The 17,149-nt window shown below is 37.9% G+C and overlaps 1 protein-coding gene across 1 annotated transcript in view; it reads left to right on the top strand.

Annotated features, from left to right (window-relative positions):
- The window catches only part of APAF1 (apoptotic peptidase activating factor 1), a 92,087-nt gene that overhangs the window by 25,152 nt on the left and 49,786 nt on the right, over positions 1–17,149 (top strand). Inside the window, exons 8-16 of the mRNA XM_017510886.2 lie at positions 193–431; positions 830–997; positions 2,079–2,210; positions 4,838–4,951; positions 5,419–5,603; positions 9,024–9,150; positions 9,731–9,856; positions 12,287–12,418; positions 15,571–15,696. Coding sequence (XP_017366375.1) covers positions 193–431; positions 830–997; positions 2,079–2,210; positions 4,838–4,951; positions 5,419–5,603; positions 9,024–9,150; positions 9,731–9,856; positions 12,287–12,418; positions 15,571–15,696 — 1,349 coding nt within the window. The remainder of the gene's footprint in view (positions 1–192; positions 432–829; positions 998–2,078; positions 2,211–4,837; positions 4,952–5,418; positions 5,604–9,023; positions 9,151–9,730; positions 9,857–12,286; positions 12,419–15,570; positions 15,697–17,149) is intronic.

Raw genomic sequence — 17,149 nt, forward strand, 5'->3', positions numbered from 1 at the left:
TTCACCGTGTTGACCAGGATGGTCTCGATCTCTTGACCTCGTGATCCACCCGCCTCGGCCTCCCAAAGTGCTGGGATTACAGGCTTGAGCCACCGCGCCCGGCAGAAATTGTTTCTTAAGAATAAGTTGATTCTTAGTAGTGACAAAATAGGATGGTATTAGCACAATGACTTCATTTTTTTTTCTTTTTAGGCTCTCCCCTTGTAGTATCTTTAATTGGTGCACTTTTACGTGATTTTCCCAATCGCTGGGAGTACTACCTCAGACAACTTCAGAATAAACAGTTTAAGAGAATAAGGAAATCTTCATCTTATGATTATGAGGCTCTAGATGAAGCCATGTCTATAAGTGTTGAAATGCTCAGAGAAGACATCAAAAATTATTACACAGATCTTTCCATCCTTCCGAAGGATGTTAAGGTGCCTACAAAGGTAATGGAATCAACGATCCTCATCATTGGGTATTTATTGCATATAAGCTTTGATATAGTACTAAGCATGTTGTTACAGAGGACTTTGGAAGGATAAGACCCAGGGGACTGAGATGGTAGGGTGTTGGATATAGAAGTCCCTCTGCTGTTAGCCTCCATTAAGGGCCCCTTGTTGAACTCAGGAGTTAACCTATTTCTGTGGTTCTAGTGAAGCTGAAGAAGCATCTAACTTTTTTTTCTCTTTTTATCTTGAGGAGTAGTTGGATTTCTTCTTAGGAAATGGAGACATTCTTACTCAGGGCCTTAAGATGCAGTTTTTTTTGTATGTGTGTTAACACCTGTCTGTAGTCCTGGTCATTGAACTTTTGTGGCATATTAAATACTTACAATGATTCCTAGGTGTTATGCATTCTCTGGGACATGGAAACTGAAGAAGTTGAAGACATACTGCAGGAGTTTGTAAATAAATCTCTTTTATTCTGTGATCGGAATGGAAAGTCGTTTCGTTATTATTTACATGATCTTCAAGTAGATTTTCTTACAGAGAAGAATTGCAGCCAGCTTCAGGTACTTGCATCTTAGTTCACTTTTAAAAAGTTTTTTTACTTTGAAATAATTTTAGATTTATTGAAATGTTACAAAATAGTAGTTTCTATGCATAAGTCCTTCATCTAGCTTCCCCTGATGTTAACATTTTATGTAACCATAGTACAATTGTTAAAGCCAGAAAACTAACATTAATACAACACTGTTCACTAATCTACACCCCCTTTTTGTGGTCCAGGCTAATTTAGGATCCCATATTGCATATGTTGTCTTGTTTCCCTACTTATCATTTTTTTTGGTCTCCTCAAATCTGTGAAAATTCGTCAGTCTTTGTCTTTCATGGCCTTGTCACTTTTGAAGAGTACTGGCTAGTAATTTTGTACAGTATACCCAAATTTGGTTTTGTCTGATGTTTTCTCCTGACTGGATAGAAGTTATACGTATTTGACAAGAATACCACGGAAATGATGTTGTATCTTTCTCCATGGCATCATATCCTGAGAGTACTTGGTGGTTTTAAAAAATTTTTTTGTAGAGGTAGGGTTTTGCCATGTTGCCCAGGCTGGTCTTGAACTCCTGACCCCACGTGATCCACCTGCCTTGGCCTCCCAAAGTGCTGGATTATAGGTATGAGCCACTATGCTCAGCCTCTTGGTGTTGACATGTTTTATTATGGGTGATGTTAATGTTGATAATTTGGTTAAAGTGGTATCTGCCAGGTTTCTCCACTGTAAAGTCATTATCTTGTGGGGAGATTCTCTGTATATTCTTTTTTTTTTTTTGAGACAGGATCTTACTCTGTTGCCCAGGCTGGCATGCACTCCTGGGCCCAAATGGTCCTGAGTAGCTACTTCCCAAGTAGCTGGGTCCGTAGGTACATGCCACCATACCTGATTGATTTTTTTTTTCGTCAAAAATAAAACATAGGGGTATTTTCCTGTTTCCCAGGCTGGTCTTGAAGTCCTGACCTCAAGGGATCCTCAGGCGTGAGCCACTGAGCCTGGCTTTTGTACATTCTTAATAGCTTTGGAAGCTGAAGTTACTGTGATGCTTAGGTTATAAAATTGTTTCTGGCTTCTGAAATGTTTCATTTGGGTTGCAGGATCTACATAAGAAGATAATCACTCAGTTTCAGAGATATTACCAGCTGCCAAGTCTTTTACCAGATCAGGAAGACTGTATGTATTGGTATAACTTTCTGGCCTACCACATGGCCAGTGCCAAGATGCACAAGGTAAGATGACCCATTTAAAAATTCTTTTATCTGACTTTACTTTTTTCCATAAATATTGCAAACAAGTGCTGTTTTCTGGTTTATTTTTTGTCTTGAATTTTGCTTATATTGCTTTCCATTGTATTGAAGATTCAGTTTTCTTTTTTTGAGACAGGGTCTCACTTTGTCACTCAGGCTGGAGTGCAGTGGCACAAATCTCAGTCACTACAACCTCAACCTCCTGGACTCAAGCGATCTTCCCACCTCAGTCCCCCATGTAGCTGGGACTACCAGGCACACACCACCATGCCTGGCTAATATTTTTGTATTTTTGGTGGAGATGGGGTTTCACCATGTTGCCCAGGATGGTCTTGAACTCCTGAGTTTGACCTGAGCTCAAGTGATCCACTCGTCTCAGCCTCCCAAAGTGTTAGGATTATAGGCATGAGCCACCGTGGCCAACTAAAGATTTGAATTTTTATGTAGTTAGATTTACCACTTTGGTTGTCGTCGTTGTTTGGTATTTTGCTTTGCTGTCCTGTTCATAAACATGTTTTATCCTATTAGTATAATTTTCTTTATTAGTAAAAATAGGATTATTATTATTATTCTCTTTTTTGGAGATGGAGTTTCACTCTTGTTACATGGGCTGGAGTGCAATGGCGCGATCTCGGCTCACCGCAACCTCCGCCTCCTGGGTTCAGGCAATTCTCCTGCCTCAGCCTCCTGAGTAGCTGGGATTACAGGCATGCACCACCATGCCCAGCTAATTTTTTATATCTTTAGTAGAGATGGGGTTTCACCATGTTGACCTGGATGGTCTCGATCTCTTGACCTTGTGATCTACCCGCCTCGGCCTCCCAAAGTGCTGGGATTGCAGGCATGAGCCACCGCGCCTGTAGTAAAAATAGGTTTATAGCCTATATAATTATTTTTGTTTTTACCTGTAGTGATTAGTAAAGGTACCTTAGTAACTAGTAAATGAACCACCCCAGAATTAACCCTCTTCATACTAGCAGCTTTCCTTTTTGGGCACTATGGATTTGTTTTATAAGCTTTGAGAGGAAATGGGTAGTGGAAAGGTATATTCATTGATTCATTAAATATTTATTGAGTGCCTGTTATGTCTGCTGCTCTTCTTTAAGAGGATAAAGCACAGGCACAAAGTCTCTGCTCTCATTGAGTTTATGTTCTGGGAGGAGGCAGATATTAAACAAATTTATCATATTTTAGTGGGTAGTTAAGTGCTCAGAAGAAGGACAGAGCATTGAAGGGGAAAGAAAGTGAAGATAGAGGGGTAGAATCATCATGATTTGCTGATGGATTTTATGTGCATTATAAGATAAAGAGAAGAATCAAAGATGACTCCAACTCCAATGGAAAGAATGGAGTTGCCATGAACTGAAATAGAGGTCTGTAGGAGAACAAGATTTTTTCCTGCAGAGAATGGAGATGATTAAGAACTCATTTTGAATATAGTAAGTCTGATATACCTATTGAGACATCTGGCTGGAACTATTGAATAGGCAGGTAGGTATATGAATCTGGAATTCTGGGGAGAATTATGGATGAAAGATGAAAATAGGGAATTGTTAGCACATAGATGATATTTGATTGAAGTCATGACTACCAAGGAGCTATTCAGAATGTTTATATTTGGAAAACCGTATGTACTTTCAGTAATTTTTCCATGCTCAGGTATGTTATTTCTTGGTTATAATGCATGGTAAATTGTTGTAGTTTATTTTTTTTTGTTTAGCAAAATACGTTTACAAGCCTGTAATCCCAGCACTTTGGGAGGCCGAGGCTGGTGGATCACAAGGTCAGGAGATCGAGACCATCCTGGCTATCACTGTGAAACCTCATCTCTACTAAAAAATACAAAAAATTAGCCAGACATGGTGGCGCATTACCGTAGTCCCAGCTACTATGGAGGGTGAAGCAGGAGAATAGCTTGAATCGAGGAGGTGGAAGTTGCAGTGAACCAAGATTGCACCACTGCACTCCAGCCTGGGTGACAGAGCGAGACTCGTCTAAAAAATAAATAAATAAATAAAATAAACTTTTTTGGTCTTGAGTTTAATTTATATTGCTCTCTGCTCTATCGAAGATGTGAATTTTTATGTAGTTAAATACACTTTTTTTTTTTTTTTATTAAGATGGGATTTCACCGTGTTGGTCAGGCTGGTCTTGAACTCCCGGCCTCAGGTGATCCACTCGCCTTGGCCTCCAAAGTGCTTGGATTACAGGTGTGAGCCACCGCACCTGGCCATTAAATATACTTTTTTATGTAGTTAACTGCACTTTTTCTTTTTTTTTTTTTTTGGTATTTTGCTTTGGGGTCATGTTTACAAAGATATCCTTCACTACAAGCTTACAAAAATATTAATTTTTATTCTCTATATTTTTAAAGGTTTTCTATTTTCTATTTAAATTTTTAATCCAACTGAAATTTATTTGGAGCTAAAGTATGAGGCTCATTTTATGTTTCTTTGGAACTATTTATGTGTTCTTTTTCACTGGCTTCCTTTGCATCTTTTAAATTCTAGATATCTACTAGGTTTCTCTTGGTAGTGTTAGGATAATGATGTTATACCTAAAATTTTTTGATCTCTAACAGTGCTGCTGATCTTACTTTTTTCTAAAAGGAACTTTGTGCTTTAATGTTTTCCCTGGACTGGATTAAAGCAAAAACAGAACTTGTAGGCCCTGCTCATCTGATTCATGAATTTGTGGAATACAGACATATACTAGATGAAAAGGTATATATTAATATGAAGAATTTGTGCTTAAAGGAATCTCATTTTTTCTTTTGACATTTAATTCTTGATTTAATGATGGGGATGAGCAGAATAGAAGGGTTGAAGAGCATAGAAGGGGTGAAGAGAATTTCCCTACTTTGATCTTTAGTTATTCTAATTAATTTGCCTCCCACCCTACTGGGAAAGTAGGTAGGACTGAGGTTTAAAAGCTAGGAAAGTAAGATGTTCAGTAGTTTTTTTTTTAAAAAGAATATATTAAGAAATGTGTTTGATAATGAGATTTTTACCCTATGTTTAAAAGTTAGAAGAGGATCACTGTATATTTGTTACCTAATGGTTGGCTGTTCAATTTTAGTTCATATAAAGAATATTTCATTTAAGCTTTTAAAGTGGCAAGATCACAGAAGCAGAAAAATGTCAGATCGTGGCTCTGATTGTGTTTCTAAGAGATTTCAGTTTATTTGTAGGATTGTGCAGTCAGTGAGAATTTTCAGGAGTTTTTATCTTTAAATGGACACCTCCTTGGACGACAGCCATTTCCTAATATTGTACAACTGGGTCTCTGTGAGCCAGAAACTTCAGAAGTTTATCAGCAAGCTAAGCTGCAGGCCAAGCAGGAGGTCGATAATGGAACGCTTTACCTGGAATGGACGTAAGTAGGTTAGGAGAGAAACCAACGGGAGCGGTGTGTTAACTATGTCATTATTTTTCAGGTGGTGAATACGTTCACTCCAGGAAGATTTAACTACTTTCAAAAGGGCTGGAACTTTTAATAAGCATTCTTACTTATTGAAAAGTTCTAGAGAAGTAAGCATAGGAGAAAACCATTGTATTTTTAAAGAGTCCATATAAATAGATGCCTATAAGGCATTTTGACAAGTAATCCTAAGTATCAATACCAAGTGCTTGACTTACAGAAGTTTTAGTGGTGAGGAACATGGACTTTGGAGCCACAGACCTGGGTTTGAGCCTCAGTTCTAAAACCTAATAATTTTGTGACTTTGAACAAGTTACAGGTTATTCTCTCATGTAAAATGGAGATAACAATCTTTTGAAATAAGTGCTATTTCTGTGATGATTCATTCATTCATTGATTTATTTCAAAAATAGAGACGGGGTTTCATCGTGTTACCCAGGATGGTCTTGATCTCCTGACCTTGTGATCTGCCCGCCTCGGCTTCCCAAAGTGCTGGGATTACAGTTGTGAGCCACTGTGCCTGGCCCATTTATTTATTTTTGAGACAGAGTCTCACTCTGTCGCCCAGGCTGGAGTGTATTGGTGTGATCTTGGCTCACTGCAACCTCTGCCTCCTGGATTCAGGCAATTTTCCTGCCTCAGCCTCCCAAGTAACTGGGATTATAGGTGCCCAGCACCACACCTGTCTAGTTTTTGTATTTTTAGTAGACATGGGGTTTCGTTATGTTGGCCGGGCTGGTCTCAAACTCCTGACCTCAAGTGATCTGCATGATCTCCCAAAGTGCTGGGATGACAGGCATAAGCGACCATGCCTGGACGTCAGTGAAGATTTAAATGAGATAATGGCTGTAAAGTAATTTGCACTTTGTACATATAGTCCTTATTAAGTGACCACTGAACCCTGGTTATTCTGTCTCTCGAAGGAGGCCCTTTTGCTCTTACCTTAATCTTGTCAGCTTATAGAAAGGAAAGGATAACTATTAATACCATCTTTTTATTGCCTGTTATATGCTACATAATTGCGTTATTCTCTTTAATCTTCAAAACAACTTTATAAGGTAAATGTTACTTGCCCTATTATACAAATGAGAAAATTGAGACACAGATTTGGACTTGGCTTAGTTCATGTGACTTGCTGAATGGGATTTAAACCTTGGGTCTTGTGGCCAGGCGTGGTGGCTCACGCCTGAATTCCAGCACTTTGGGAGGCCGAGGTGAGTGGATCCCCTTAGGTCAGGAGTTCAAGACCAGTGTGGCCAACATGGTGAAACCCCATCTCTACTAAAAATACAAAAATTAGGTGGATGTGGTGGTGCATGCCTATAATCCCAGCTACTCGGGAGGGTAAGACAGGGGAATTGTTTGAACCTGGGAGGCAGAGGCTGCACTGAGCCGAGATTGCACCACTGTACTCCAGCCTGGGCAACAGAGTGTGTTGCCCAAAAAGAAAGATGACTCTTTTTGAGTCGTCTCAAAAAGAAAAAAAAAACTCACCTTGGGTCTGTCTGGCTTTATTTTGCATGCTCTTTCCATATGCCATGCTTCCCTTATAGCTTGAAATAATAAATATGAATGGTTCTCTTTTTGTATGTATAATTTATATCTAAACTGAAGTCCAGGTTGGTGCCTGTGATCTTTGTGGCATTAGGCCCTCTTTCCAAATAAGTCAGACTACTGTAGGTGATGTTCTTGATTCAGTGTAGTTCAAGAAGCATTTGGGTTTCTCTAATGTGCTAAGCATTGGCATCTGAGTTTCTGTACTGTGTTAAGCACTGTTACTAGATGTGAAGTTTTTCCCCCAAGGAGTTCAAAATCTAGTAGTGAAGAAAGGAGTTTAAGCAAATAATTACAAGGTAATGTGATGAGTGTAACAACAGAACTATGTATAAGTAGAGAGAGAAAGAGTAAGTAGTTGACTTATAAAAATGAGGAATTCAAGGGAGGGTTCCACGAAGGAGGTGGTATCTGAGGGAATTAAAAAAAACTTTTTTTAGTTAAGATATAAGTTTAATTTTTGTTTATTTATTTATTTTTGAGATAGGCTCTCACTTTGTTACTAAGGCTGAGTGCAGTGGTATAATCACTGTTCCTTGTAGCCTTGACCTCTTGGGCTCAAGCATTCCTCCTGCTTCAACCTCTTGAGTAGCTGAGGTTACAGGCGCACACTACCATGCCTGGCTAATTTCTTTTTTTTTTTTTTTTGTTAGAGATAAGGTCTCACTATGTTGCCCAGGCTGATCTCAAATTCCTGGATGCAATTGATTCTCCTTCTTTTGCCTCCCAAAGTGCTTGGATTACAGGAGTGAGCCACTATACCCCAACCGGTTTTATTTTAAATAATATGTCTTCCTCATTAAGACAAAAGGCAATATTAATAGGATGTGAGACCAAAAGTCAAAGACTAGACATTTCTGTCTTACCTTCCCACTTTCCAGAGCTGACCATTCTTTAACACTGCCTTGTGAAGTGGAGGTCTTTCTCTCTCCCTCTTTCTATCTCTCTCTGACTAGATTAAGATACAAAGAATATGACATTGTTTTATCTTTTTTGGTATGTCTGAATAATTGCAGTTTGAGAAAAGCAGTGTTTTTTGTTTGTTTGTTTGTTTTTGAGATGGAGTCTTGCTCTGTCCCCAAGGTTGGAGTACAGTGGCTTGAACTCAGCTCACTGCAACCTCTATCTCCCAGGTTCAAGTGATTCTCCTGCCTCAGCCTCCCGAGTAGCTGGGATTAGTGGCATATGCCACCGTGCGCAGCTATTTTTTATTTTTAGTAGAGATGAGGTTTCACCATGTTGGCCAGGCTGGTCTTGAACTCCTGACCTCAGGTGATCCACCCGCTTCACCTTCCCAAAGTGCTATGATTCCAGGAGTGAGCCACCGTGCCTGGTTAAGAAGAGCAGTTTTAAAGTACATCATTATAATGATGGCTTAGTATCATACTTCAGTTAGAAAATGAGCATTTTGCTATGATTTTTATCTTAAAAAAGAGATGGAGATTTTTTGAAGGTATCCTTACATAACGATTTATCTGCTCATGTATCATTATTAATGTATCACAGGAAAATAGAAAGTGGTATGTTGATTAACTAGATTTGAATAATTTTATTAATTAGATTTCTTCCAACTCAGTGACATTTGTGACACATGACAGTTTGCTTAATAAAGTGTAATGTTTCTCTTACAAATGCTACTTTTGTTATTTTTTTTCTTTAGGTGATCTATGCTGTCATTTGTATGTTAGTAATTTGATTTTAAGAATTTTATATTTTGGGGAACATAACCATGTTTTAAGACTGTTTATTTTATTATCGAAGGAAAATAGTTACTTTTACTCTCATTTATTGAATTTCTCTTCATTTTTTCCCTGTGTTTAGAAACAAAAAAACCATCATGAATCTTTCCCGCTTAGTTGTCCGCCCCCACACAGATGCTGTTTACCATGCTTGCTTTTCTGAGGATGGTCAGAGAATAGCTTCTTGTGGAGCCGATAAAACCTTACAGGTAAAACATATCTCTTGAGAAAAATTTAAAGAGGCATGTATCCAGTTCTGTGCAGATTTGAATATGCTTAAATTCTAAAATTGAAGAAAATTGCAACTGAGAAATAACAGAGAAATCCAACTCTCTGGAACATTTTAGTAAAGGTTTCTCTAGAGATTTAAAAGATACAATTACATGTTTTTCTAATTCTAAACTTACAGGTGGCAAGGAAGTGCCCTTTACTCTGCCAGTCAGTTCCCAGCCATCCATTTGTTAGCTAAGGGTAGTGAGGAAATAATTGTTAGAAGACGTAGGGCTTCATAGTGCAGGTAGTAGAGCTGTGACTAAAAAACAGTGATTAAGAAAATACCTATTTTATGAAAATCTTACACATAGGTTTCTTTCTTGTAAATAGGAACTGGACTAGACTAATTCCTAAGTTATTTTAAATAATTTCTTTTAAGATTCTTTTTGTTTTCAGAAAGCATGAATGAGTTTTCTTTATGTTTGTGGTCTATCTTTTGATTTTGAAGATTTTTATTGAATGATGACCTATAGTTAAGTGGTTTATTATAAAAAGATTTTATTGTTACTTGTGCAGGTGTTCAAAGCTGAGACGGGAGAGAAACTTCTAGAAATCAAGGCTCATGAAGATGAAGTGCTTTGTTGTGCATTCTCTACAGATGACAGATTTATAGCAACCTGCTCAGTGGATAAAAAAGTGAAGGTAGGAAAATATTTTCCTCTTGATTTGTAATCATAACAGAATTCATTTTATTTTTCCATGATCATGAGACCAGAGTAAGTAGGGTTAAAGGACTCTTGCCTGTTGATCTACTAACTTCATCCATTGTAAATTAACACTATCTGAAAATTCCTTATTTTTTTTTTAAAGGGGCAGGGTTTTGCTCTTTTGCCCATGCCGGAGGGCAGTGGCATGATCATAGCTCACTGTAAGCTCCAATTCCTGGGGTCGAGTGATTTCCTGCCACAGCCTTTGGAAGTGTTGGGATTATATGTGAACCGCTGTGCCTGGCCTGAAAATTCTTTATTTTTAAACACCAGCAAAAATGCCTAGTTGATCAACTTGAGAAGTAAACAGGCAGTGAGGAAAAGCAATGACAAATTAATGGGTTTGTCCGCCATTGATAGATGAGTCCATGGGTTAAATATCCATTGAAATCTTTGAGTATGTTGTGGTATTGCGATTAGGAGTGTTGCTGCACAAACTTAGGGATTCCTGTTGTAAGATACAATTTTAAAATGCAAAGCCAATTTTTAAAAAAATTTACCTTTATCAGCTGGCTTATGTATTCAGTATAAAACCAGATGGATGAACAAACTAATAATTATGTTATTGGTCTAAAATATAAATAGAAAAAAATAATCAGAGTAATTTTTACTATTTATTTTGAGGCAGAGTCTGGCTCTGACACCCTGACTGGAGTGCAGTGGTGCAGGCTTGGCTCTCTGACATCTCTCCCTTCAGGATTGTTGATTCTTATGCCTCAGCCTCTCGAGTAGCTGAGATCACAGGTTTGCAACACCATACCTGGCTAATTTTTGTAGTTTTGGTAGAGACAGAGTTTTGCCATGTTAGCCAGGCTGGTATTGAACTTCTGGCCTCAACTAATCCACCTGCCTTTGACTCCCAAAGTGCTGGGATGACAGGCATCAGCCACCGTGCCCCCGCCGACCCCTGAGAATAATTTTTATCTTTGTTAATTGTTCTCTTGTTCCTAAATTTGGCTTTTAGCAGTAGCATTTATACTAATACAGAATTTAAGAGAAACTGAAGGCTTGTGGGGGGGTGGGTTATCACTGATATATGGAAGAGAGACCTTACTTTAAGCCTCTTTCAAAGGGGTTTAAATCTGGAGTACTGGATCTGGCTAGGTGGAGTGGGCAAGAAATTTGCCTTGGATGTTTTCCTGGTTTTCTTTAAGAGGGCTGTAGAATGTCCAGACTAAATTTGAGACCTTAGAAAATTCTACCTCTTGTTAGACTGGACTTGTGGCTTTATAACCAACAGTTAATTCACTCTGTAGCCTCTACTCTGACTCTAAGTCAGACTTGGAGGTGGCCACTGAGGGCAGTTCCAAAGTCAGAGCTACATGGAGTAAAAGGAAATAATAATGAGATTCTATTTTCTAAGCTAGAGGCAGAAATACCCATTAAGGAACTTTAAAATAAGATAAACTCTCTGGACCTCTGGGGAGTCTAATCAGTGTTTTGATAAGATGCAAAGGAAATGCCAAAGGACATTATTACCTCTAAGAAATCAAAATCCTAGTGAAGGTTCATTAGGTAATTTAATTCTTTTGTTTGTTGTTATATGGCATAGACTGCTTAGTTGTCTTACATAGTAACTAGAATAATGATTACTTTTTACTGAAAACTGAATACTGTAAGAGGCTTTATACTGCACACTTTCTTATATTACATTATCAATTTCCTGCTATAGCTTGCAAGGTAAGTGCTGATCCCATTTACAGAAGAGGACATAGATGCAGTGATGAAGTCTCTTACACAAGCTTATATATTAACTGGGAATAGTAACGGGGTTGAAAGCTAGGTTTCTCTCAGACTATAAAGCCTTTATTTTTTTTCACTAAGCAATCTGCCTTTACTTATTTATATGGTACCTTGAAGTATATAGAACACTTGTCATGTTTATTATATCATTTGATACCTTAAATTGTATAGAAGAGGTATAAATATCCCCATTATACTGAAGAGGAAACTGAGATGCAGGTAAGTTAGGGATTTGTGACACAAATCATAAGTGGTAGAGCCAGCTCTTGGGCTCAACCTTTCTGATCAGATGTCTATTATGCTGACCTTTTTAAAGCACTTCTCTGCCTGTTGCCATTCATATAAACATGTGAAATCTTGCCCTTAAGAAAATGTCATGTGCTCATGATACGCCAGTTATGCTATAGATACATATATGTATATTTGCAAATAATTTTTTTAAACATTTGAGGCAAAATATTGTCATATTTTAGGAAGGGTGGAGTTTTCATTAGCATCTTGTCCAACTAGGAAAATCTGCTATGACAGGATAAGATAGCATTTGAATGTTCATTTGCTTTGCCCCTCTGTTCTCCCTTTGAAAATAATGGATATTTGCAATTTTTTTCTCTATTCTCTTTAGATTTGGAATTCTATGACCGGGGAACTAGTACATAACTATGATGAGCACTCAGAGCAAGTCAATTGCTGCCATTTCACCAACAGTAGTCATCATTTTCTCTTAGCCACTGGGTCAAGTGACTGCGTCCTCAAAGTAAGTGTGGATATTGAGAGTTATGTAGATAAATTTGATAGGTACATTAGAGTATCTCCTTCAATTTTCTTACGTATCTTACTATTAGGACTTTTTGGTGGCAGTGATAGAAACTACAGTAATATCTTAGCTGAAGCAAAAAAAAAAAAAAAAAAAAAAAAAACAGCTTAAAAATACTTTATTGGTTCTTGTAACTGAAAAGTCTAGAGGGAGTGTGATGTCAGGCATGGCTGACTCCAAATGGTTAAATTGTGTTCTCAGGCTCTACCTGTCTTTCCATCTCAAGACTCTTGCCTTCTTCTATGTTGGTTCAGGCATGCTCTTTCTGTAACAGGAAATGTGGCTACCTTACAGCTCACAATCACAGAATAAGAGAAGTGTGCTTTTTCCTAGAACTTGTAGATGTAATTTTAGAGAAGACTTTGTTTGGCTCAGTTTGGCTTGGATGCTCATAGCTAGGGTAACCCCAGTGGACAGTAGGATGGAATCCTTGGATTGTCCAAGGGTCACAAGTTTAGTTATATGGAAGTGGGACAAATAAGTGAGGTCAGCTCTATTTGAATCATAAGTGGAGCTTAATTCAAAACAGAGGTTCTGTTATCACAGAGATGAGGGAGAAATCGTGCTGGTAGGAAAAATAACACCAATGAAAACCAAAATATTCATTCCACATATGCTTGCTAATGTTTGATTGTGTCTTTTTTTCCTCTTAAGTGGATGAAGATAGCTAGATTACCCTTTCTGGGATCCCAGAAAAATCTGCTAACTTCTTTTGAATTGTTTTTTGGTTTGATTTCAAACCTTATAGACTCTATGTTTTGACATTTAAATAAATTATTACAAAATTTTTCTTTAGAAAGTACTGAAACAGTTACTGAAAATTGCCTTCTCTGTCTCCCGGTTCAGGAAGCTGAATTTTTATTTATTTTTCTTAAGAAGAAACATTAAACAGAACCTCATTGTGTATAAGAGTTAAAGCTTGTTGGTCTGGCTGAATGGGACCTACATTTCTCCTTTCTCTCTCTTCTTCCTTCTTTCCCTCTCCTCCCTCTCTCTCCTTCTCTATCCATTTCCCTTCCTCTTAAACTTTCTTTCTCTCCTCCTCCCTCTCTTTTCCTCCTCCCTCTCTTCTCCTCCTCCCTCTCTTCTCCTCCTCCCTCTCTTCTCCTCCTCCCTCTCTTCTCTTCCTCCCTCTCTTCTCCTCCTCCTCTTCCCTTCTTTCCTCCCACCTCCTCTCTTCCCCTCCTTGCTCATTCTCTCTCATTCCCTTTCATCTCTAACCTCTCCCTACCACATAATGCTCTTTAGGCATATTTGTGTTTATAGACTCCAAAGCACCCTGCAGAGCACAATTTGAAAACACTGGATTGGACCAAAATTACAGAGAAACAGTAAAACTTGGCCCTATTTGAATAAATATATCACTAAAAAAAAAAAAGCAAGACTGTTGTACTATTTATGACTAATTTTTGATGTTGCTTTTGGCATTTTGTGGGTTGAGGAAGTCTGTATTTCCTCCTTTTAAATATAGGAAAAAAACCTCTGCCATGTGGGAGGGGGTTATTGGTTAGTAAACTGTTTTAATGAAGTACAAGGTTTACTTTAAGATGTGCCATACTACCTTTATTACCATAAGGATTATTAAGATGCATTTCTTGTGATTCTTGAGCAAAGAGAAGCCAGTGAAAATAATTCTGGAGCTGCCTTCATGTAATTTGCCTTATCTGAGGAATTAAGTTTATCTAGGACTGGGATAAAGGAGCTGAGAATAGAAGCGCTCATGAGGAACAGGATGTATCTCACTTACTGATCATTTCCAAATAATTTTTGTTAAAATTAACATTTGGGAATAATTGATTTCATCTTCTGGGTTTAATCTTATTAGCATAAATCACCAGAGATGTCTATAATCCCTTTTATTTGCATTTTTTATACATTCCAAACCTACCCAAAGGGCAAAAACAATATAAAACCCTGTGGTATCCGTCATTTAGTTCCAACAATTATCAATATTTTGTCAATCTTATTTTATAAACTCTCCCCCTTTTTTAAATTGAGTCTCCCTCTATCATCCAGACTGGAGTGCAGTGGAGCAATCTTGGCTCATTGCAATCTCTGCCTCCTGGGCTCAAGCAATTGTCATGCCTCAGCCTACCGAGTAGCTGGGATTACAGGTGTGCATCACCACTCCCAGCTAATTTTTTGTATTTTTAATAGAGATTGAGTTTTACTGTGTTGGTCAGGCTGGTCTTGAACTCCTGACCTCAGGTGATCCACCCACCTCAACCTCCCAAAGTGCTGGGATTACAGGAGTGAGCCACCATGCCCAGCCTGAATAGAGGATTTTACAGCAAATCTGAAATATGTCATTTCACTCAAAATACTTAAGCATGCATCTGAGATCTTAAATATGAATATTATGTTTATTATCATACCATAATATTATCACACCTAATATAGTAAAATACAGTTTTGTAGTATACCTGGTCCATGTTCACTTATTCCATAGGTCAAAACATGCATTTCTGTCATGTTTATTGGAATCAGTATCCAAGCAAACTTCATGTAGCATTTGTTCTGCCTCTTAAGTCTCTTTTATTCTATGAAAGCTCCCTTTTTCTTTTCTGCCTGCTTTCTTTTGCCATTGATTTATTAGAGCAATTTAGTCATTTGTCCCATGGAATGTGCCATATTTTGGATTTGGTTGATTGCTTCCCGGAGGTGGTACTTGACTTGCTCCGCCATTTTTAGGGTTTGATAACCTAACGTTTAAAAAATATGGGGATAATTTATATTACATATTACTTATTGTGGCTTATTGTAACTGAGTAAAATAATAATGATTCTAAACCACTCCATTAAAATAAGTGATAATTGTTTAGTTAGTTATTTAGTACTCAGCCTAAAAACCTAGGTGAGGCTTTGAGGCCCTTAGTAGATTTACATGCTGATTTAAAGGCTGCTCCATTGCTTGTTAATCACAAGTTCATCTTTGTGTTTGACACTTCTGTGTTTGATAGTTTGTGTTACTGTGAATTAAACATCATTCTGTAATCGAAAAGCTTACGTGAGAGAAAAGGAAGAACTTCATATGATTTTTGATGTTTCCCCACTCAATACTAGTTGTTTATTTTTTTTTCTTTCACAAATAGCTCTGGGATTTGAATCAAAAACCATGTCGAAATACCCTGTTTGGCCATATAAATTCAGTCAATCACTGCAGATTTTCACCAGATGATAAGCTTTTGGCTAGTTGCTCAGCCGATGGAACCTTAAAGGTATGTTTTTGTACACTATTAAAATAGGTTGTATTTTATGGAAAGCTTATGATTTGGTTATAGAAATAGGTTTCTGCTTTTTCACATTTCTAGAAGAGTTTGCTTTTTTCAACTTCCAGGAGCATATTTAACGTAACTGTAATTGCTTATCATAATGATTGTTTATAAATGATGTGCAACCTAATGCTAAAGTTCTGTAGAATTCTTATTCTTGTAATTTGAATTCTTAAATTTTAAGCATACATTTTGTTTTAAGCATATATTCATTAAATATTCTGAGATCTGCTTTAGTTTATTTTGTGCTTCTATAATTTATTTTGTGCTTCTATAAATTATGGATAATTTATAAGGAATGGAGATTTATTTCTTACAGTTCTGCAGGAGAGGACACCGGCAGAGAGAAAGGGAGAGAGTGAGGGAGGGGGCTGAACTTACCTGTTTATCAGGAACCTAGATAATAGCATTAATTCATTCATGATGGTAGAGCCCTCATGACCTAATCACTGTTGAAGGTCCTATCTCTCAACACTTGCATTGGGAATTAAGTTTCTTACACATGAACTTTGGGAGACACATTTAAACCACAGCAAAATCTGTGGGTCAGGTTTATAAAGGATCTGGTTTTCTTTTTTTTTTTCTTTGAGACAGAGTCTCACTCTGTTGCCCAGGCTGGAGTGCAGTGGCACTCTCTTGGCTCACTGCACCCTCTGCCTCCTGGGTTCAAGTGATTCTTGTGCCTCAGCCTTCTGAGTAGCTGGGAGTACAGGTGCCTGCCACCAAGCCCGGCTAATTTTTGTATTTTTAGTAGAGACAGGGTTTTACCACGTTAGCCAGGCTGTGACCTGTTTTTACTTATGATTTATTCATTCTGCCTTTTACGTTATTGCTTTCTTGTTTTTGAGAAGCCACAAGGAATGAAAAAGGCAAGAGTTAGGGAAAAAAGCCTATTCAGCCTTCTGAAATTTATAGCCCTAATAAAATGAAATAATTCTTCCTCAAATCCCCACCTTCTCCAATAAGGTTCCTAATTACACTTTATTATTCCTGTCTCTACTGTCTCTCCTGTTTATTGACTGTTCTTTTTTTCTTTGGTTTTAAGATCAACCCATCTTCGATGTTGTTGTCTCTTGGTCTACATTTTCCCCTCTTGTTCTGTAGTAGTTGCTCTGGTTCAGGCTGTTGTTTGCATATGCCTGATAGCAACCTTCTAAGATGCATTCTCCCTTATCTAAGTTAGGAGATACTGGAATAACCTTCTACCACTCTTTTCTTTTTTCTGGAGACAGGGTCTCACTCTTTCACCCAGGCTGGAGTGCTGTGGTGCAGTCACGGCTCACTGCAGCGTTCACTTCCTGGTCTCAAGCAGTCCCCCTACTTCAGCCTCTCAAGTAGCTGGGACCACAGGCATGTGTCATCACACCTGGCTACAATTTTTTTTTTTTTTTTTGAGACA

This window comes from Cebus imitator, unplaced genomic scaffold (assembly GCF_001604975.1).
Source record: "Cebus imitator isolate Cc_AM_T3 unplaced genomic scaffold, Cebus_imitator-1.0 Scaffold18, whole genome shotgun sequence".
Classification (NCBI taxonomy): domain Eukaryota; kingdom Metazoa; phylum Chordata; class Mammalia; order Primates; family Cebidae; genus Cebus; species Cebus imitator.